Here is a 23,207-nt window from a genome sequence, read left to right as displayed (position 1 = left end):
AATCATGAAATATAGGCCTTAGATTAAAACAATTGTGTGATCATCGTTTTGAAATTTTACAGAAATAGTGTGACATGGAGATTGAAAGAGCCCGGCAATTTGTATATGGCAGGGCTAGGGATTTTTGTGTGTGGAGAAAATCCACTCGTCTCCCCCTTTCTTGGGATGTACTGGTACAGTCTGTTAACTGTGAAACTGATGAATCAATAACACCAGACCACACCAGCCTAAGGGCAGAAAAATCTGGCAGCCCCTTCCGTATTTTCCTCATGCCACAATCCAACTGTGGTGATACATACTAAGCCTCTGGTTCCAGGCTTCCCTGAACAAGAATGCAAACTTCACTGAAGCAAACTTAACCCAGGCTCTACTTCCCTAGAAACTGGACAAGAGCCAGTCTGTTGCCAGTACAATTTGGTAGATTATCACTCAATACTATGAGGTGATACAAAGGATTGACAAAGTTTATTGAAAAATATATCTTATATTTTCCCAATTTCACATAATAATTTTAACATGTTTTCCAAAACTACAAGATCCAAATCATGTCCCTTCCTCCTCTTTCTCCCTGCTTCCCAGAGATGGTAAGCAGTTTTGATCTGGGTTCTACACGTATGCTCACAGTATAAAGTTTCTTGCAGATGGCATATGGTAACATTGCCAACATACACAAGCCATCCATTTCTTATCCTCTCTGGAGGAAAAAATAGCCTTGAGCCACAATAAGGGTAGCTTACCAGGAGCAAGATCCAACCCATTCTAATCAACATAGAGCAGTGGTGCTCCATATTCTCTGGAATAAGCTTCCTCCTCTTAGAACTACAGTCAGGCCAGACTGCCCCCCTGTGCTAACATCCACCTCCCCCTTTATTCAACTGATTTTGCCATTGGTGCAAGAATCTGAAGTCACACAATTTCTAGCCTGCATTTCACTGCATAGGGGTTATAGATTAAAGGTTAAAGTGAGATTACATAAAGGTTAGATTAAAAAGGGAGATTGATGGACAGGAGAAAAAGAAGCAGGAATACCCAAATTTATTTCCATGGGGAATCTTCTGTTTTCTTACTCTTTCCTATTTTATTTGTCCTTCTTATTCAGCCGCCTTTGTTGCTCCCATCCCATTCTGAAGTCCGTGGATATGTTTAAGTTTCGGGGACCATCTACTGTTGGTGATCGGCTTGTCTTCAACGCCATTGTGAACAATACTTTTCAGGAATGGTAACTGGATGAGAAGGCATGGCGGATGCCTTGCTTTCTAGTTTTTTATTTTATGATCCTATTTAATAACTTGAAATCAGATATGGATTGTTGTTGTTATCATGATTTTTATTTCATTAAGAAAGGGAGAATAGAGGCATATACTTTGAAGCAACTGGTTCTTTTCTCATTTTACTTAACTTCTAAATCATAACTTCTAAATGGCATTTTGTTAATGTATAGATTCATTTTTGAGTACATTCCCACTAAGAAAATTATGGGTGATGGAATGGCATCTCCTGGTGATGATGGATCTGGCATTTAGCTCTACATATTCCCACTCTGCTTTGTGTTTGTTTTTAATTATTCTTTTCACTGAAGATGGCTATTCTCAATTATTTGTTGTTGTTCTATTTAAGTGTCAAAAGCATTATTATTGTTATTATTATCTAATTTAATTTGTTTTGTTTTCTTGAATACTAAACCATTGCTTTGAGAGCAGAAAGTTTAAGTATTTAGACCAGATAGCTTAGATCCCCAAGAGCTAGCCTTAGACAGACTGATTCCATTCTTACCCAATGCAGCCCTGCCCCCAAATTACTGTCCCTTTGGTTTGCGTTGCCCCTGCATTGAGTCCCTTCCAGGAAATCTCAGAATATATAACTCAAATTTAGTTCTTGCCCAAGTCTCAGCAGATGTGAATAAATGGGATCCTGGCTACCTATAAATACTCAAAGAAACAATGTATGCATCTAGTAAAGGAGAATAGCCTTTATTCTGCCCCATAAGAAATGCAAAATATGCTTAAATTTGCTCAGAGTAGTCCATACCTAATTGATACAATTCTCCTTCTTTCCTACTTTTCCTAGGGTCCTACCATGTTATCTCTCCCCTTGGAAGGAAAACAATTAATAAGGTGCCAGGTATTGTGAGGATATAAAGTCAAAAGATGAAATAATCACCCCTATCTTGTCATCTTGTTGTTCAGTCATGTCCAACTCTTCATGACCCTATGGATCATGGGATTTTCTTGACAAGGATACTGGAGTGGGTTGCCATTTCCTTCTTTAGTGGATCTAGTGGATCCTTTTGTCAGATGATCAGAGGCTAGGGGACTTGCCCAAAGTCACACAACTAGGAAGTGTAAGATGCTGAATGTGACCTCAGGTCTTCCTGACTCCAGGTGCAGCACTCTATTCACAGAGCTATAGTTGCCTCTATTTCATTTCATAATGAGCTGATATTCTATTAGGGGAGATAACATGGATGTTTGGAAATATATACAGAATAAATACTGAATGCAAGGCAGTTGAATGAAGGAAGTTAGGGAGGAAGAGCAGAGATGGGGGAGATGAAGATGGGCTCTAAGTAGTAGGTGGTCCTTGAGCTATGTCTTCATAACAGAGAGGGATTATATAAAACTGAAGTAAGGAGGGAATGAAAGCCCTGAGGGGTAACCAGTAAACAAGGCATGGAAATGAGAGATGGAGGTCTGTGTATGGAAATGGAGAAAAAATTGAGGGATAGTCCCTTGCTATTTTTGTGAGTACCTCTTTTACAAAACCCTTACAGGATTCTAATCTTAAAGAACTACTCTCAAGTTTGAACTCCCCCTGAAAGGAAGACACATTTGGGACTACAAGACAAGCAATCCCCTTCACACTATGCCTGAACCATCTGAATAACTCGTGGTAACAGGAGGCAAAGCTGAGGTCTTTTACTGTTGCATATCACAGATTAAGGGGGAGCTAGGGAAGAGTTCTGGGCCTGGAGTTAGGAATACTCATCTTCATGAGTTCAAATATGGCCTCAGACACTTACTAGCTATGACCGTGGGCAAGTCACTTAACCCTGTTTGTCTCAAGTTCTCAACTGCAAAATGTCCTAGAGAAGGAAATTGCCAACCACTACAAATCTTTGGTCAAGAAAACCCCAAATGAAGTCATGATGAGTCAGACATGACTGAAAATGACTGAACAACAACCACAAAATCATGGCTTAAAATCTCTTGCTGCTCCTCAAACTTTGGAAGCTACTTGTGGGATCCTTTTCACTCTCTAAGATGCTGGTGCTGCCCAGGAATTCTGCTTGCCTTACCTGAAGGTACATTCTAGTACTCTTGAACCTGCTGTTGTTATTATGGAAACCATAAGTCTGATGCTTCCATGGTATTCCCTTTCTCTATGCAGTAAAAGTTCAGGAATGCTCATTGCTTAGCCTCCTGGTTACCCAGTCCTGAGGTCATGTGTGTCTCTTCAGACCAACCTATGCACTCATGGTGCAAAGATACTTGATACTTTAATACTGCCTTGGCAGTTGCCATCTCTTGGGCTGAGAAACTGTTATATTGTGAACTGATGAAAAATATTCATTCAGTTTCTGGATGACAGTGAGTGGACAATCATCCCTTCTTTCCTCATATAAACTGAAAGATTAAAGTCCACTCTCGGATCTCTGGTCTTTGATCTGTACTCAGAAAAGGGAAAGAGGAATGGGAGAAAGTAAGTGGCCAAGTCTACAATGAAGATAATTTTCTTATAGGCCAGCATGAAAGGTTGGTTCCTCCTCAAATAGTATGAGTCTCTGAACCACAAAATTCATTCTCAGTAGAACCATACTGAGTTTAGAATGGGTCATATGGACCCAGATGTCCATATGATCTCCCTAGAGAGATCAAAGATAGAAAGAAATGTCTATTATACATCAAAATATTTATAGTAGCACTTTTTGTGTTAGCAAAAAAAAACCTGGAATGATAATAGCTAATAATAATATTATCTGGCATTTATATAGCAGTTCAAGGTTAAAGGAGTCTTAGAAATATCTCATTTTATATTCTTAACAACCAGGGAGGAAAGGTAACATTATTATTCCCATTTTACAGATGAAGAAATGGAGACTGAGGGAGGTTAAGTGACTTGCTCAAGGCCACACAGTCAGTAAATGTCTGAGGCTGAATTTGAACTCAAGACTTCCTGACTCCAGGTCCAGTGCTCTATTTTATTCTCCACCCTATGTAGCTGCCTATTAAATTGGAAACAAAATAAATGCTTATAAATTCAGAAATGGATAAACAAATTGTGGTACACCAATGCAGTTGACTATTACTGAGCAGAAGGAATGAGAAATATGAAACATACTGAAAAAGATATGAAAAATGTTTTAAAAAAAACCCTGAAACTGACATGAATGGGTGCAAAATGAAGTAAGCAGAACCGAGAAAAAAATACACACAATGACTATAGCAATGTAAAGGGGAAGCACATCAACAACAACAAAATCAAAGCAGAGAATGGGTCTGATAGTGTATAATTAGAAATCTGTTACCCTAAAAACTACATTTCCCAAGAGCCCGGGACCAGCAACCCCACTCTATAATATCCCCTGTCTACAGGAAGTACATAACGACAGGGTATTTTACTATTTGGGATTAATTTTAATTGTTTCCATTGGGCACATACATACCCTTCAGAGGGACATGCCATCAAAGTCCCCAACAAAATTCATCCAGTTAGTTGATCAAGGAACTCCCTAAGATAAACCAATTACAAAGTATAATGAAATCCCCCCTCTCTCTTTTCCCTCATCAAAAGTACCAAATAAGAGGTTGTACCAATTCATTCAGCCCCAAATGCTGTCATATGTAAGTGAATTAAGAGGTAACTTCTCTGAAGGAGACATAAGCATGAACACAGGTGGGTCTCCTTTAATCCACGGTCTATAATTGTTCAAGGGAAAAAAAATTCTATGGATTTCCTAGGATCAGAGATTTAGAGAAGCAAAGAGGTCATCCAGAACAAGCTGGACATTTTACAGATGAGGAAAGGGAGGTCTTGGGAGTTTAAATGGCTTGACTAGGATCACCTGCATAGTAAATGCACTTGACTTTGAATTTGAATCCAAGGTGTCTACCTGAGTGCTGCTAAGACATCCTGCTCCCTTTTCTTCCAGGGAAGTTTGTAACAAGTAGTGACCAGATTTACCTGATTGTGCTTTCTGTATCCTTTGTAGGGTTGAAGTGGGGGTCCGTGTTGAGGCGTACAACTGTGAGGAATGGTCCAAAGGCCAAGGCCGCCATATCAACAGTGCTTTTCTCATTTATTATGCTGTTGATGACAATGAAGAACGTATCGTGTTCCCCAGAGTCAAGCCCATTTCAAAGGTCAAGCTTGTAAAAGATTCAATGATCAGACCTTTATTATACATATTGAGCCCCTCCTATAATCATGACATCATATAACTCTTTTGCTCACACTATTCTATCCACTATCTGCTATTCAAGCTTCATCTATTCTTTAATAACAACTGTTTGCTTAGTACTTTGAAGTTTACAAAATACTTTCCTAATAGTAACCCTATTCAGGAGACTATTCAGCTTTTGGTTTTGTTCAGATAATTTCAGTCATATCCAACTCTCTGTGTCCCCATTTGAGGTTTTCCTAGCAAAGATACTGGAGTTCTTTGCCATTTCCTTCTCCAGCTCATTTTACAGATGAGGAAACTGAGGCAAACAGGGTTAATTGACTTGCTAAGGGTAAATGTCTGAAAGTGTATTTGAACTCAGGTCTTCCTGATCCCAGGCACAGCACTCTGTCCACTTTGTGCCATCTTGTTGCCCATTCAGTTTTTATTATCTTTATTTTTACAGATGAAAAAAACTGACTTTTATGAAGGTTAAGCACATTGTCAAACAGCCTTTGCTAGCAAATATTACTCCAAAGCTAGTGTAGAGTAGCATCTCCTCATACCCCACAAAAACAGCTTAGATCCCACATCCTCCATGACACTTCCTCTGTTCTGACACAGTGTTTCCCTCTGAATTCCTAATTTTTCTTCTTCACACCAGTAATAACTTATATAGTGATTTCTTATCTTTTCTTTTTGATTCTTTAGCATGGAGCCAAATGGGTTAAAGATTTCAATCATATGAGCCAAACATATAGCAGCCAACAATGTAGGATATTTTAAATCTTCTAACCTATTCTGCCACAGTTGACTTCTTGTCTTGTCTCTTTGTACACACTGATATCTTCATTTAATCCTTCCAGAAAATTTCTTCCTTCTTTCCTCGTTTTGCAGTTTCTATTTCATTCAACAACCAACCACAAAATACTATTTATTTATTAAGTGATTTACTACATACCATATTGGATGGTGATGGAGACACAAAGGTGACATCAATGTGTGTCTTTCCCTACTGACTTAAGAGGTGGTGGCATCTCCCTCTTCTCCGAATGGCTGTAGTTTTCATATCTTCTCCAAACCTCTCTTCTGAGTAATAAAGGATAGTCACTATATTATAGATGAAAGGAACAATAGAAAAAGTTATAGGATTGGCAATTTTAGCCACTTATTTACCCATGTATTAAATGAGTGCTAGCTCTCAAATCAAGTTAGGCTGTTCCATGCAGGAGTAATAAATAGTTCATAACTAAATTCTAAAAAAATTTAGTAAAGATGTGCTGGATTGGAGCTAGAGGACCTGAACTGAAATGCCTATTGTTATCTATAATATATATGCCCTTAAGGGGGCAGCTGGGTAGCTCATTGGATTGAGAGACAGAACTAGAGATGGGGAAGTTCTAGGTTCAAATCTGGCCTCAGACACTTCCCAGCTGTGTGACCCTGGGCAAGTCACTTAATGTCCATTGCCCAGCCCTTACCATTCTTCTGCCTTGGAACCAATAAACATTATTGATTCCATGATGGAAGGTAAGGGTTTAAAAAACAAAACAAAACAAAACAAAACATATATGTCCTGAGAAATGTCATTTTTCCTCTCTACTCTTCAGCCTCCTCACATGTAACATAAGGTAGTTGAACTACCTAGTTCTTGAGTCATTTCAGTCATATTTGATTCTTCATGACCCCATATGGGGTTTTCTTGGCAAAGATACCGTACTGGTTTGCCATTTCCTTCTTCAGTTCATTTTACCAATGAGGAAACAGAGAAATGACTTGCCCATTCTTCTAGCTCTAAATCTAGGATTCTCCAGAAGATTCATCAGGAATTTTTTGTTTTGTTTTTTCGAAGGATGATGTGAGAAGGTACCGTGGGGCTATTGCACGTAAGAGGATACGACTTGGCAGGTTTGTGTTGTAATATATAAAGATTGTTAAAAATCTCACCATTATTATTATATGCATTAGGATTTTTTGTTGTCTCATTAACAAAAGAGGCAAACAGGGTTAAATGATTTGCTCAGGATCACATACAGCTGGGAAGTACTTGAGTCTGGATTTGAATTCAGATCTTCCCAACTCCAGGCCTGACCCTCTTTCCACTATACCACCTAGCTGCCATATGATATCAGATAGTATAATGAATTCTATACTGCATCACTGTTGGTGACCTTCCAGGAGTTGTTGGATCAGTTGAATAAGGGGCAATCCTACTGTATGCCTGTATGCCTACTGTATGCCAGGTTCAGGAATAACTGCTAGGGAAAGAAAGACTAAAGAGAACTTGCCTAAGCTTCAAGAAACTTCTATTCAGCCAATTTACAGCTCCATCAAGAGTGCATTAGTGGGCTTGTCTTTCACCATCTTGGCCAATTCAAAGTGTGCAAGTCATGCATCCACTGGGGATGACTTGATAACTTATCTATCTTTTTGGTAATTTCCATAGTTGCACCAAACCTCCCATAGCCTGATTATCTTTATAGTTGCTTGTGGTTGTCTTTTAGTCAATTAGTCATGTCCAACTCTTCACAATCCTGTTAGGGGTTTTCTTAGCAGAGCTAGTGGAGTAGTTTGCCATTTCCTTTTCAAGCTCGTTTTACAGATGAGGAAACTGAGGCAAACAAGGTGAAGTGATTTGCTCAGGGTCACACGGTTAATAAGTGTCTGAGGCCAAATCCTGACGCCTAGCTTGGCGGTCTATCCACAGTGCCCCCAAGATCCCCACTTATTGCTAGCACCTTCCCCAAGTTACTTTTTGTCTGTGAATGTTTATAGGATCATACTAGAGCTACAAGTGACCTCAGAGGCTGGCATAGATTTTATATTTAATTTTCTGGTTACATATTGTTTTCTCCAATAAAATTTAAGGTCCTTGAGAGTAGGGATTGTTTCTTTTTTTGCCTTGGTATACCTAGTGCCTAGCACAGGACCTGACACTTAGTAAGTACTTAATAAATATGTGCTGAATGAATACATGAATGAATGGATAAAAGAATGAATGTTGCAAGCTCTTGACAAAGAGTTAAAGTCAATGTTGAAACATTATCTTACTTTGTTTCAGGAAATATGTTGTTTCTCATAAAGAAGACATTCCACTTCATGTTCACTGGGATGAAAACAACCAGGTAATACTTTTATTATCTAGATCCCTCTAAATGTAAGCCAATGCTTCAGGAAAAATTTTTTTTTTTTGCTTTTGCTTCTCATTTATTTATCTTGGTCTGCCTAAGTAAGTAATAACTTGGGCAAGAAAAAATAAGTTGACTCCATTCTGACACTTTGAAACAAAACCAAATAGTCAAGAGCCAGTTGGTCTCTAGAATTAAATCTACGGTTGCCCTATCACAGACACAGGAAACCCTCTAGCCCCAGAATCCCAGATCCTCAGAATTAGAAGATCGTTCAGTGGCCACTGACTTTAACCTGTACCTGAAAATGAATCTTCTCTTCAACATCCCCAACACATGGTCATTTGGCCACCTACTACTGCCCAAGGCAGCCCATTCCACTTTTGGACAGCTCCAATTTTTAGTTCAGTTGTTTTTAGATAATTTATCTAAATCATCACAGGTTAATGGCCCAAATCTGCCATTTGGGAGCCCCATTTACTAGTTTGAGAGACAGCATGTGGTTACAGAATAGATGTCCAGCATTTGGATAAGTTGGGTTCAAGGCTCTAACACATTCTAGCGATTTGTGGGTGGAAATCACTTAACCTGTTAGGGGCACAGACATCTCTCAGATGGGGAGGTAGAATTTCCCCACCAGGCAGCTTTGTATGCAAATTAACTTATAAATCTGGAAAAAAATACACTTTTTATAAAAGTAGGTGCTAGACGTTTTAAAGATTAGTCTATAATATCTGATGAGAAATGTGTTTATTTAGTACACAGTCATTACAAACCAGAGTACAATAAGACCTCAGGCTTAATGTGATTTATAGATGCAAATGTAAACTCTGGATCTGTATATAGATACTGACTGTAGAATGTTTCTTTGAAAAAAATATCTAAGAAGATTAAAAGATGATAAAACGTTAGTGAAACGTGGGCCTTGGGAAAGCATGGCCTCATGGTCAGGCTTTGGTTGTGCCTCCAGGCCCAACAAGCACCTCTCTATGGCTCCAGATCACTGGAAAACCTGCATGGGTTAGCATATCCTTCCACTTCTGCTCCAAGAAAAGGGAAAAGACCCAAGGTTTTCCCATAGATTGCCAGCCTGTTGGACCACGGTTTCTTCTCAAAGTCATTTCAGTGTTGACTCTTTCAATGTTTTGTCATCATCTTTGACAATTTGAACCTTGCCTCTACTGGTTCTTTATATCAGTGGCATTCAATTCAAATAGAAATGGAGGCCACTAATCCATATATTGGCTTAGTTTTCAATATAATGTTATCTATGTCTTATTGTGTTTTTACTTATTTTAAAAAATATTTCATTTTAAAGTTTTATTCATCATATATTTATTCATTATATACATTTATGTTTACATAATATATAGAATTACTTTTATAATATAAACACATGTATTTGATTCAATTAATATATGTATATATTATATAGTCATATAAATATATTTATGATTGATGTGATTTTACTTTATTATAGTTATGATTTATAATTAACAATTTTAAGTGAGTAAATGAATTGTTTCTTATATAAATAAAAATTTTTTTAAGTACATTTTAGTCTGGTTCCTTAGCTAGGGAGTGTTGCAGACCACAGGCAGCTGGCATGTTTGACACCTCAGATTTATAGGACTTTTGGTCTTTTCCATACTTGCCTCAAATCCCCATATCATGCTCTCAGCTGCTAGGTGGAATGGAGGGATGAGAATAATTCATTCCAATGGTCATGAAGTACCTTTTATAGCTTTGGACATTTTTCTTCATTGGTCTAGAACAGTTCAAATCTAGAAACTTGCAAAGATTTGAACTGATTTTTATGAAAATAAATACTGAAGTTATAAATATAAAAAAATAAATACTGAAGCAGGCTTGGTAGAGAGCTTCAAGCTTGGAGAGACACTGAAAGACAAGGTTATCCCCTGCATCCTGGGCCAAAGCCATTTGTTTTGGCTTTTGTCTTGTCATTGGACTTTGATGATTCAGGAAGAGAAAGATGAGGCTAATGATTTTGTGCAACTCTGCCTCACTTGCAATTCAATTCTTGTGCAAGTCAAGATATTACCCCATGAGATCACTGATCCTTTTTGAAAATGAAGGATGAACAACAACAGCCTCTCTCCTTCCAACTACTTTGGATCAATCTAGGATAACAGCTCTGTGTCACTAAGTCTTTGTACGACTTCGGCTCAGCCATTTAACCTCTCTTGAAATGGTAATGACACTGACATTGGTCTTGGACTAGATGATCTGTGGTTCCTTCCACAGGTAAATTTATAACTTCAGTATTTATTTTCATAAAAGCCAGTTCAGATATTTGCAAGTTTCTAGATTTGAACTGTTCTAGACCAATGAAGAAAAATGTCCAAAGCTCCAAAAGGTACTTTATAGACATTACTTATTTGATCCTTAATAATAACCCTGTGAGATAGGTGCTATTGTTACAATTTTTTTAACAGAAAACTTTTTTTTATATAATTTTAAAATTTTAATTTATTTTTTAAGTTTTCTGTTTTTTATTTTACAGAAAAGGAAATGGAAGCTGAGAGAGATTATGGGAATTGCCCAGGCTTACACAGCTAATAAGGATCTGCTATCATATTCTCCTAACCATGCCCAGCCCAGACAAAATTAAAAGATGAAAGGTTATTCTTAGATTAGTGCCAAATTGCCTCTAAGATTAACCAAGCTCATCTAGGGACCAAAACGAAATAAAGTGCTCTAGGTTGTGTATTATCAACTCTAAATCTCACTTTGAGGGGATCAGACAGCATATTAATCATTGTAACTTTCTGCCTCTTTAATGTAAGTATAAGGCATAAAAGTTTATTTTTTAAATTTTATTTCATTTTTTCTGGGCTATATATGTATTATCCTGTAAAGCGTGCTTCTGTATTATTCATTTTTGTAAGTTAACAATCTTATAAAACAACCCCCCCAAATAAACAAGTGATAACTCATATGTAAAACATAGAAGTTCAAACCACAGCTTACACAGGACCAGAATACAGACATTTTACTTATATTTTCTAAGTAGGTATTTCCTCATATTCTCTATCATCCCTGGACTTTTTTTTTTAAAACTCTGACTTTCTGTCTTAGCATCAAGTATAAGTCAGAAGATCAGCAAGGGCTAGGTCATGAAGGTTAAGTGACTTGCAAGGGTCACACATCTAGGGAGCCTCAGAGGCCAGACTCAAGCCCAGATCCTCCCAACTCAAGGCCCAGCAATCCATCTATTATGCTATTTAGCTGCTCCTATCCCTGCATATGTGACTCACATCTCCCCTCTAAACCGTTCCATTTCAGGTATACTTGAGTCACAGCAATGTGGATGCTCTCAAAGCCCTGGCAGCCAAAAGTGGTTGGGAAGTCACCAGTGCTGGGGGAAAGGTAAGAGAGTGACATCAGGTGTCCAAAGAGGCACACTCCAATTGGCATGACTAATTGGGTCCATGAAAACACTGGGTACAGTTAAGCAATATTTCAGGAGGCAGTTTTTGTTTCATAGGAGTGACATTGTCCATGGACAGTTGGCCATGTAATGTCTCATGACTTTACTCAAGGAGCTTGATTAAAGTGTATTAACTATGTTATTGACAGTGAGGGCAACCTCTTTGGAGATATGTCTGTGCTGAAAATTCCTTTCCATACAAAATCTGAATAACTTTCTACCTTTTTGTTTCCCCCAAAGATGTATAAAATCATTTTGGAAAGGTAGTTTTCCAAGACAGATAGTAAGAGGTATTCTAATCTAAAACAAACAAGAAGATAAAGCCCTCTGCCTGTTCCCTTGGACAATCAATCCTTTCTTCCAGGCAAACTCATTTATTCATCATCCCTAAAACAGTTTCTCCTGTCTCTTTCTCTGGGCAGGTATCCCATTGCTCTGTCCACTTAGTAGAGTGCCCTCTGTTCTTGTCAAACCTATCCAAATTTTCTTTGTCCATCCAATTCAGATCAAATGTTACCCGTTCCACAACACTTCTTCCAAACTCCCCCGCCAGAAATGGCTGCTCCTTCCTTCAGACTCCTTTGGAGATTCTCTTTACAATAAATTCAACAACGAGTAATATGTTTCCTTCTAACATCTCTTCTCTTACCATCATTTTTGGTTATTTAACTCTTGACTGGTTTGGGGTTAGAATTCTCACCTAGATGATAAGCTCCAGCAGTTACTATGTTTGTTCATTTCATTTCAAATAGACATTAGGAATTAGAATCACCCAAGTTTTTGCAGCCAGGATCCATTCCAAAACAGCTACATCATGGACTGATCAAGCTTCATTGTTTAGGTTTTCACATCTTCCTTCAAGAAAGGCTCTGGAATTTTTCAGAAATAGCCAAAGATATTTTCTGTTATTGTCCCAAGATCATTAAATTCTAATCTGGATCTATCCTCTGTGTCTAGGTGCTTTCACTTTCTCTTTGCACATGGCAGCCATCAAAGCTTCTTTCAGATAATCCCAGAATGCCACTGGATCCAGATCTTGGTCACCCGCCAACAATGGCTTACTGATATAGAAGGAATCTAACCTTGGAATACTTTTTTCCTTTCTCTACCTCCAGACCATACTGGCAACAGATGCTTCAGGGTTTGGGTTTTTTTTTAAGCAATATAAAAATTGCCTCTTGCATCACATTTAGCACCTGAAGATTCATAAGCAGCTTTGGAAAGCACAAGTTCACATCTGGCATGAAAGAGAGAGCCATATTTAGCCATCTTATATTATTGTACTTTTGTAAAGGAAAAAACCCACCCAAACTGGGAAGCACCACTCATGGTTAGCCTTTAATGACTGTCCAAGTGACTTACAGCAAAACGCGGTAGGCTGTAAGATACTTATTCGCCTACTTTCCTAGAATTCGAATTTATTGATTCTCTTCATGATGAGACCCTAATGCCTGTGAAACTAGGAGAAGGCAAACAAAAACCAAACCCAACAACCTGCACCCGTTTCCTGGGTGCCTTTTAAATGATAGGTTTTCCCTCAGAAGCCTTCTCTTCCTCTCTCCTGCTTTCCATGAAGCTGTCTGCCAAACTCCTCTTTATTTCAGACTTGGAAAACTTGCCCTAGTTCCCATTGCACATTTGAGAGCTAGGAAGTGTCCCAAATGTGGCACAGAAGACAGACAGTTTGCTAGGAGCCTGGGAAATCTTCAGCTTCCAGCATTCTCTGCATCTCTGCACGGTCACGGAAGAAAGAGAGAAGAGCCTTGTTTCTGCCCTTCAGGAGCGCTGCTCCGTTGGAGCAGATGGGATGTCCAGAGTCAGAACGGGACACTTGGACAACTGAGGCAGGCTCTCAGAACAAAACAAGCACTGGGGGCCAGCAGCAAAGCTGTGCTGGCAAAGCTTTAAAGATACATTCAGAGGGAAGACCTGGTGGTACCATGCAGTGAGGCTGCTGCGGCTGCTAAAGGACAGGCTTGAGATGGGGAGGAGGACGGGGCTGATGGGGATGGGCCAGTGGTGCCTTGTCCCCTCAGCTCTCCGGTCCTCGGCCGATTTTGCCCTCGTTACAACTTGAAGGCAGTGACATCCCTTCATACTTGAGGCAAGCAGGCACAAGTTCTACAACAGCAGGTAGATGCTACCTGAGCAGACCGGACACAGTGGGGACCGGAGTCAGCTTCTGCAAACCTCTGACAGAATTCCTGATCTCTGCATTGTTTTAGGCTCAAAAATGAACAGGTTTCCTTGGAAGCTTTGTCTCTGCTCTGTCTGGTGAATGCTGCCTTTACTCTAGCGCTTGGAGGTGGACAGAAATAAAGGCGCTGCCACTATTTTTGTTATTATTTATTATTATATATTGCTTTATTTGCACCAGCAAATTGCCCTGGTGAGGACCTGCTGCTGCTGCTGCTGCTGTTGCTGCTGGATAAAAAACACCCATACTTGGGGCTTAGCCACAGTGGCTCACTAAACTGGATCCGGCTCCTTGCCTAGCTAGCACCGAGCAGCAGGCCATGCTCAGGCCCAGCAGAGTGATGGAGAGGTGTCCTCAACAGCTACCTACTCTTTCCCTTTCTGTTCTCTCTAGCTTCCCCTATTCCAGAGAAATGGAATTTTACAGCAATGGGAGAAGCTCAGGAGTTTTCAAGAGAATCTCTGGCTCCTCATTTACCCCTTCCTTGGTCCGTTCTGAGGCTATAGCAGTTGGGGAGAAGAGTGATCACTCAGAGGATCACAACCAGAAGTAGAGATGGGAGGTCCTGGGTTCAGATCTGGCCTCAGACACTTCCCAGCTGTGTGACCCTGGGCAAGTCACTTAACCCCCCTTGCCTAGCCCTTAGTGTTCTTCTGCCTTGGAACCAATACACAATATTGATTCTAAGACAGAAGGTAAGGGTTTAAAAAAAGAAAAAAGGAACCACAGCATTTACTCATCATGCTAAGGAACATTAAGGAGGTCCACTATGCATGGTTCATATTGGCTGCATTTAAATGTGCCATGTTGGGGGTTGTTCATCTTGGGAACTTCCAGAAGTCACATTTTCCTTTTATTATTGCTTATCAGTGTTGGCCCTTGGAGGAAGGAAGCTGTGCACTTACGTTTCTTGAGGCAACTAGGTCACATGGGGGCTACAGTGATGGACTTGGAGGAGTCAGGAGGAACTGAGTTTAAATCCTGCCTCTCACACTTATTATTTGTGGCAAGTCACTCAATCTCTTTTAGCCTGTGCTTCCTTGTCTATAAAATGGAGACAATAGCACATACCCAATAGGGTGGTTAGGCAGCCCAAATGAGACCAAACGCGTAACGCACCCTGCACACCTTGCAAAGTGATTAGATCGATGCTAGCTATGAGCAGTGGTAGGAATTATAATAAAGTGCTTTAATATGAGGTAAACTGAGGAATTGGAGGGGAAGGGAAGGCAGGCAAGTGGAAGTGCATACATAACTTTTTCCCCTTTAAGATTTTTTTTAGTAGTTGTTTCTCATTTTCTCTTTTCTCTTATTGAAGATATTTATGTTTAAATAAAGGTTTTTCTCCTTCACAGCCTAGTTTTTCCATCTGCTTGATTCCTGCAGTGAAGTCTTAACCCCATGTTTGTTTATCTTCTCACAGCTTGTTGCCATGGGAATGATTTTAAGATTGGAAATTCAACATTAACTTCAAAGCGCACAGAAATAGATGGAGAAAATGGGTGGGACAAGGGCTCCCTGGTAGCTCAACACTCACATCTCTGGTTATCCTCAAAATCACAGTACCAGGAAAAGTTATCAAGACAAAAGAATAGATAATGTTTAAATGGATGTCAAACTCTCCCCTCCCAGCCAAAGTCCTTTCCTCCGAGGGAGCTCAGGATGAGGAATCGGCCCCTGAATAAGACCTATTCTAGGCTACAAGAAGAGAAAGAAGCCAATTTGACCAATAGAATTGACCTTTAGGATTAGAGGGGGCCTTGGAGACCACTCAGTCCAACTCCCTCATTTTACTGATGCAGATACTCTGGGCTCCCCCATATTTAAATGACTTGTTGAAGGTCGCATAACCACTTGGTCCAGGAGAGAAAAATGGTCCTTTCTTCTCATTATTATCATTATCTTTTCTCCTGAACTCATTCCTTCTCAAATGGCAACTTCCCCATTTCTGTCAAAGGGAAGGCATTCTTGTCTTTTTTGCCTTCTAGGTATGCAGCCCCACAAACCAACCCCGATTCCTCTTCCCTTGACAGGTGCTAAGTCTTGTTGCTTCTTCTTCCATGTCTGACAGACAGACAGGCAGACAGACAGATGCCTTCTGTTCACTGTTCACTCACCCACTCCACTGCCAAGATTTAAGAACTCAACAGCTCTAGACTAGACTACAGCAATAGCCTTTTGTTTGATTACTTGCCTCAAGTTCCCCCACCTCTTTCATCCACACAGCTACCAAACCAATATTCCTAAAATATAGTTGCCTGCTCCAGGAACTCCAGTGGCTCCCTCTTGCCTTTAGGATCAAATGTCTAATGCATGTCTGCTTTTATATAGAATATATATGTAGAGAGAAAAAGTTGGCTATTTACACATGTATCGTACATGCCTGTTTCTAGCATGTTATCAAAGGGATTTAAATGCTAACCAAATAATAGTGATAGATGGGTTTATATATACATATATATGTACAATATTAGTTACAAGATTGTGTAGATAACATTATTTGTAAGAATATAAATGGGGGCAGCTGAGTGGCTCAGTGAATTGAGAGCCAGGCTCAGAGACGGGAGGTTCTAGGTTCAGATCTCACCTCAGACACTTACTAGCCATGTGACCCTGGACAAGTCACTTAATCCCCATTGCCTAGCCATACCACTCTTCTGCTTTGGAGCAGAATACATAATATTGATTCTAAGATGGAAGGTAAGGGTTTAAAAAAAAGAATATAAATAAATATACATATATGCCTACATTAACATCTAGGTAGATTATGTTACTTTTAAGAATATAAATGGGCAGCCAGGTGATGCAGTTGATAGAGCACTGAGCTTGGAGTCAGGAAGACTCACCATCCCAAGTTCAAATCTGGCTTCAGACACTTACTGTCTGTGTGACCCTGGACAAGTCACTATACCCAGTTTGTCTCAGTTTCCTCATCTGTAAAATGAGCCAGAGAAGAAAATGGCAAATCATTCCAGTATCTTTACCAAATAGAGGCATGAAGGGTTGGACATGACCAAAAATGAACAAACAAAAGCTGAAAAGAATATAGATTTGTACAAATTGATATACATATGTACATATTCTTATATATGTATATCTCTGTATATTCTCATAAGTAATCTGTATGTCTACCTCTATTCATAAATCTATGTCTGTTGTGTGTATCTGTCCTATATACATATGTGTATACATTTGTACACAGTGATCTCTCATCCAATTTTCACAATCTACATTTTTCCCAGACTTCATATTTACACAATTTTTACTATTTGTTTCCTGAATTTTGCAATCCATGTTCTCTCCTTCCCTCTCACCCTTCTCTCATCCACAAGAAGGCAGATATAATATGGGTTGTTCATATATTATCATCTAATATATCTTCCTGTTTTGTAAAAGTTCTTTGCACATGGCTCTAGTGAATAGATGTCTACATCTATGCATGTCTCACTGCCTGTATCTCTCTATTTCTCTCTCATTACTTTAGCATCAAAAGCCCTTCATAGCCTGGCTTTAGTCAACAAGTGTGTACACATTGGGTTAAAATCGTATCTTGTTTTGCTCTAGTCAAGACAGTAAGAAAGTGAATAAGTAGCCAGATCACAAAGGGGAGCCTGAAGTCATGTACATGCTGTCTCCGAGTTCAGAGGTGCATAATTTACACACTTTAGCATATATGAACTCAAGTTCACATCCTGGCAACGTGTCGAATTGGGGATCACCATCATGGCACTGCTGCTGGGGCCTCTCGGTCCTCTGCTCTGCAAACCTCAGAGAAGCTCCAGACAGCCACAGGAAGCCCATCACACGATACGAATAACTCAGAGAGGCTGTGGGTATAGTCATTTTAAAGTTTTGCTGGTGACTCTGAGATGATTTGGATGTTAATGACCTAACTGCAAAGTGGCACAGATTGGAGTGGATCTGTTTTTCCCAAAAAAACTATAAAAATGAGACCTCAAACTCCTACTTCCCAGCCCTGTTCCATTTCCACCTTGCTTCGTGCTGCCCAGGATGCCCAACTCTAATCCATGGTTACATGAGGGAGTCTCAGTGCCTCTTGCCTTCCCTATCCTTTCACCCCCTCACTTCCTACCTTCTGTAAGGGGAAATTTTAGGGTTGTGACTTAATCTAAATTTAATTGGTTGCTAGGGAAGGAATCCCAAATAAAATACCCAAGTCAGTTTGGAAATTTTATGGTGGTTTAATTAATAAAGAGGGAAGAAATTAAGGAGAAGAGAGAGGGAAAGGGTATAGGATTTCTCCCACCTGGCCTGTGCCAGGGGGAGGTCAAAGACCTCTGCCATGAGGTCTTTTCAGAAGATTAGAGGCTTTCCCAAGAGGATAGTGTTTTGGAAGGCAAAGGAAAAAAGAATAAGCCTAAACTCTGAGAGAGAGCTCAGAGAAGACGCCTCACCTGAACTAGGTTACTAAGCTTCCCCAGTAGTGTATCAAGGACTCTCACCGCCAAAACTGGACAATAGCTGCTGCCACACCAAGATGCCAAGATGCTTAGCATGCTGCCACCAGAGCCACCTCTCTGTGAAAAGAGCCCGAGAGAGGAAGTGACACAAAATATATAGACTTTTTACAACACTTTCCTATGTCTCACATGTACCAATGGTAGCTTAAGCTTGACTTAGGACAGCCCAGGGGTCTGTCAGTTGTTTCTGATTTGTCATTTGCTAGCACGTGTCTGTCATAGACCATCCTTCTCGATATTTAATCCTTAAGTAGAGGTGTAGACATCCCTGTTTTGTTAGACTAAGCAGGGTGGAGCAAATCTAAAGTTCACACTTCTTCCATCACCCTGTCACTGACCCGATACCATCTGCCTCTCTATGCTTTTCCTGCTTATCTCTAAACCCTCTCTAGTTATTGAAGGGTGATTGTAGCCTCACTTCCCACTGTTAGTGATCTTTTCAGAGTGTAATCGAAGAACCTGCCTTCATTTCATGAATTCATTTATTAAATATCAATTCACATATATGTATGCATATGCACATGTATGTATAAATACATGCACCTACCTGCATAATACATGTATATATGTCTGTGCCCCCACTCTTCTCTGTGTGTCTCTGTCTCACTGTCTCTCTGTCGGTCTGTCTCTGTCTTTGTCTCTGCCTCCATTTGATCCTAAAGGCAAAAGTGAGCCACTAGAGTTCCTTGAGTAAGGGGAACAATGCTTTAGGAGTATCAATTGGATAGCTGTGTATGAAGTCGACTGGAGAGGCGAGAGACTTGAGTCAGTTTTCCTGGCATATTTCACATCATGTGCTCTCACACACTTTATTTTCTACCCAGATAGGGCTTTTCCTATAGCAGTGCTTTTCACATAGTAGGCACTTAATAAAGGCTTAGTCCTTGATTTTTATGCAGATGTGTTATTCTACTTTTTAATTTAACAAATGTTTTATATCAGTTTCTATTAAGGAATGAAAGAATCAACTTTGAAACATTGGATACATTAAGCTGATTTTTCTTTCTTTTTTTTTTCTTTCCCTGATCCCAGGGCATCCTACAGAGAAACCACTTAAAAGTCTAAACAAATTGTGTAAATTCCTGCTGATGTATTGCAAAAACACTGGGTCTTGCTAAATTTGTACATATAAGCATCTAAGTAGTATTTTACTATTTTCTCATTAAAAAGAAAAACCATGTCCAATATCTTGAGAAAGGTTTCTGAGTTCTTTGTTGTTCGACTGTGTGACTCTTCATGACCCCATGGACCATAGCTATCCATAGGGTTTTCTTGGCAAGGATACTGGAGTGGCTTACCATTTCCTTCTCCAGTGCTAGACCTAGTAGATTCTTCTCTCAGTTCTAGAGGAAGAATTATACTCATTTTTTCAGGAGGGAAATTTAGCCAATACACAGTAATTGGAGGAAGGAGGACTCTCACAATCCATGATCCTCTGGAATCTTGGACCAAAGCCCTGTTCAGCTAGATTATTTGAAATAAGGCAACCATCCCAATTTTGTGTCATGGTGTTTTGTTTTGTTTTGTTTTGTTTTGTTCCCAACCATTTAAGAAGATGCTTTAGCCATGTGCAATATTTTCTCTTGATTTAAGCACTGATTACTGGATTCATAATTAATTTTTTTCACACCATTCTCTATCAGGTCAAAATGCATACCTTGGAGGAGCGGGATGTTTTGTCAGTCTGGGTAGAAAAGCAAGTAGAGAGATCAGCTAACTTAGCTTTTGACCTGCTGTCTGACTTCACAAAGAGACCTCAGTGGGACCCCCATTTCTTGTAAGTACAAAACATTTTACTGAACTCTGATGCTTTTATCAATTTATCCTTCATGTACATACTCAGGCAGAGTTTAGAATTTGACTCTTCCCCAACACAGAGTTCTCTGCCTAGTTAATAAGCATTTAATAATGACTTGCTCTGAGTAGAACTCTTTATCTGGATAGATACAAGAGACATCAAAAATAGTTCTCTGCCCTCACAAAAATTATAATTTATTGCCCTTATCCCATCCCCAACTTATCTTGATATCATTCTTAGCTCCTTACTCAAGAACTTTGTGATTATGCTGGGAAATCTCGTTCTCCTGACTCATGAAAATATGAGGAAGATGATGATAGATGTTTGAGTAAACAGACCTACGACACATATTTCCTCCTGTCCTCATTAATGTTAGCACTACTGACACCCATAACCAGGTTGCCTATTGTTCACCACCTATTGTGATCCTAGGATCTAGGGACTTGCAGCTCTCCACTGATCCTCTCCCCACCATTACACACCAGTCTACACAGTTAGGTGCTCTGTGAACTATACCAACTGTGAGCAATTGTACCCAAAGCCATAGCTTTCTCACACTGGAAGTTAATGGCCCTGAAGTATAGATTCCAGCCCTCCCTTTCTCTCTCTCTCTCTCTCTCTCTCTCTCTCTCTCTCTCTCTCTCTCTCTCTCTCTCTCTCTCTCTCTCTCTCTCTCTCTCTCTCTCTCTCTCTCTCTCTCTCTTCCTTCCTTTCTTTCTTTCTTTCTTTCTTCCTTTCTTCCTTTCTTCCTTTCTTCCTTTCTTCCTTTCCTCCCTCCTTCCTTCCCCCCCTCCTTCCTTCCCTCCTCCCTTCCTCCCTCCCTCCCTCCCTCCCTTCCTTTCTCTTTTGTCCAAGGCAAATGAGCAATAAAGGTATTGGGGTATATAATAAGGTAATGGGGGGTAAGAGATTTGCTAGAAAGTGTCTAAGGCCATATTTGAATTTGGGACTTCCCATCTCTAGGCCTGGCTCTCTCTCCACTAAGCCACTTAACTGCCCTCCCAACCATTTCTTTCTCAACATAGCATCGTTTAGAGATTTATGGGGTTTAGAACCAGAACATCCCTAATCCAACCACCTCATTTTACAGATGAGGAAACTGAGATTCAGGATCACACAAGGAGAAATAACAGGACCATGATTCAAACCTAGGTCTTTGATTCTCTTTTCCACTGTAACCATGCTGCCTTCACAGAAATAGTATTTAAATGTATATATGGTAATATGTGCTTCCTGTTTGGTTGGCAAGGATATTATTAGTGTTACATTAAATATTACCTCTTATTTCCTAAAATTAATGAGTTAGAACTCTAATCTTTAAAAATTTAAAAATTCGCTAATTAACACCATGTAATAGATAATTTAATACAATTAAAATGAAACTTCTCTAGGGTTGTATGTTACATTTGCATGCCTGCCAGAATAATACATCATGGTTAATGTCATCATAATGACCCACTCTGGGAAAAGGGAAGCTTTCCACATAATTCCCTTATGTAGGCATTTATGTTGGAATCTCTCTAAGTTCTCAAAGGTTCTTCCTAGGAAGAATAATATCAGAAATTCTGTCTTAATTCATCTCCTAACCTCTTATACCAGAGAGCTCCACTATTTACTAGATATGCTGCAGTGAAGACTGGTTCAGTTAGGGTACTATTCTCTTTTGAAATGGAATGCCTGATAAAGCTAGCTCCCTACCCCTACCCCTCTGCCTCTTCCCCTCTCTTGATTTAAAATATTTTATTATATTTTTTCCAGATTACATGTTGATACAATTTTTAATAATCATTTTCTGATATTTTGTGATCCATGTTCTCTCCCTCCCTGAGATGGTAGTAACATGATACAAGCTATACATGTACTATCATGAAATACATATTTTCATGTTTGTCATGTTATGAAAGAAAACACATTAACCACATAAGAAAAAAAAACTCATAAAGGAAAAGTGAAGTGGAAATGGTATGCTTCAATTTACATTCGGGTTCTATCAGTTCCTTCTATAGCAATAGATAGCTTTTTTTCATCATGAGTCTCTTGGAATTGTCTTAGATTCTTGCATTGCTGATAATAGTTGTCATTCCCAGTTGATCAACTTTATTGTTGTTACACTACATAACATTCTCCTGGTTCTGTTCACTTCACTTTGCATCACTTTATATAACTCTTTTGAGGTTTTTTTATGATCATCTTGTCCAGTATCTCTTATGGCATGCAGGCCACTCTCTGAGCATCTCAGCATTCATAAGGATGATCAACATGATCTCCAAAAGTGTCTGAAACTGAACTCATTGTTTTCACCAAGATCCACCCCATATTTACATTTGTAATCCATTGACCTTTCTGACTGCTCTCTCTGTTACCGACTCCTTATCACATTTCCCTTAGCAGTGTTCCAAACTTTTCCCATTCTTCTCAAGTCCCCAAAGCCACCCTTATCTACCTCAGTGCTTCACTAAGATCGAGGCAAATAGATATGAGTACTCTAAATTTTGATCCTCTATATCCTATAATTCTAATGTATTCACCCATTTTCTCTTTCCTTTCTGCCTCACTGAAGAAGGAACCATCTATCTGTGCCCTTGATCCCATCCTTTCCCAACTGCTTTAGGAGCTTTCTTCTCCCATCATCACCTCTCCTGTATATTTTTTAAAAATAAATTTTATTCACATCTTTTGTTTGGACCACCTAAATTTCACCCTGTATCCCTCCCTCTTCTTCCCATCTCAGTGAGTCATCTCATAGAACAAAGAATTCAAAAAGAGGAAAAA

General features: G+C 39.4%; 1 protein-coding gene across 2 annotated transcripts in view; it reads left to right on the top strand.

Annotated features, from left to right (window-relative positions):
* ACOT12 (acyl-CoA thioesterase 12) overlaps window positions 1-23,207 on the top strand; it is a 73,754-nt gene that overhangs the window by 38,279 nt on the left and 12,268 nt on the right. For both annotated transcript variants that reach the window (XR_008917880.1, XM_001369728.5), the window contains exons 7-12: window positions 1,100-1,219; window positions 5,210-5,360; window positions 7,233-7,288; window positions 8,442-8,505; window positions 11,815-11,898; window positions 20,281-20,414. Coding sequence is in view for 1 of the 2 variants with exons in the window: in XM_001369728.5 (XP_001369765.3) it covers window positions 1,100-1,219; window positions 5,210-5,360; window positions 7,233-7,288; window positions 8,442-8,505; window positions 11,815-11,898; window positions 20,281-20,414 (609 nt within the window). In the remaining variant the exon portion in view is untranslated. The remainder of the gene's footprint in view (window positions 1-1,099; window positions 1,220-5,209; window positions 5,361-7,232; window positions 7,289-8,441; window positions 8,506-11,814; window positions 11,899-20,280; window positions 20,415-23,207) is intronic.

Source organism: Monodelphis domestica, chromosome 3 (genome assembly GCF_027887165.1).
Source record: "Monodelphis domestica isolate mMonDom1 chromosome 3, mMonDom1.pri, whole genome shotgun sequence".
Classification (NCBI taxonomy): domain Eukaryota; kingdom Metazoa; phylum Chordata; class Mammalia; order Didelphimorphia; family Didelphidae; genus Monodelphis; species Monodelphis domestica.
The sequence above is the reverse complement of the archived record's forward strand: the minus strand, read 5'-3'. Positions and strand labels throughout refer to the sequence as shown.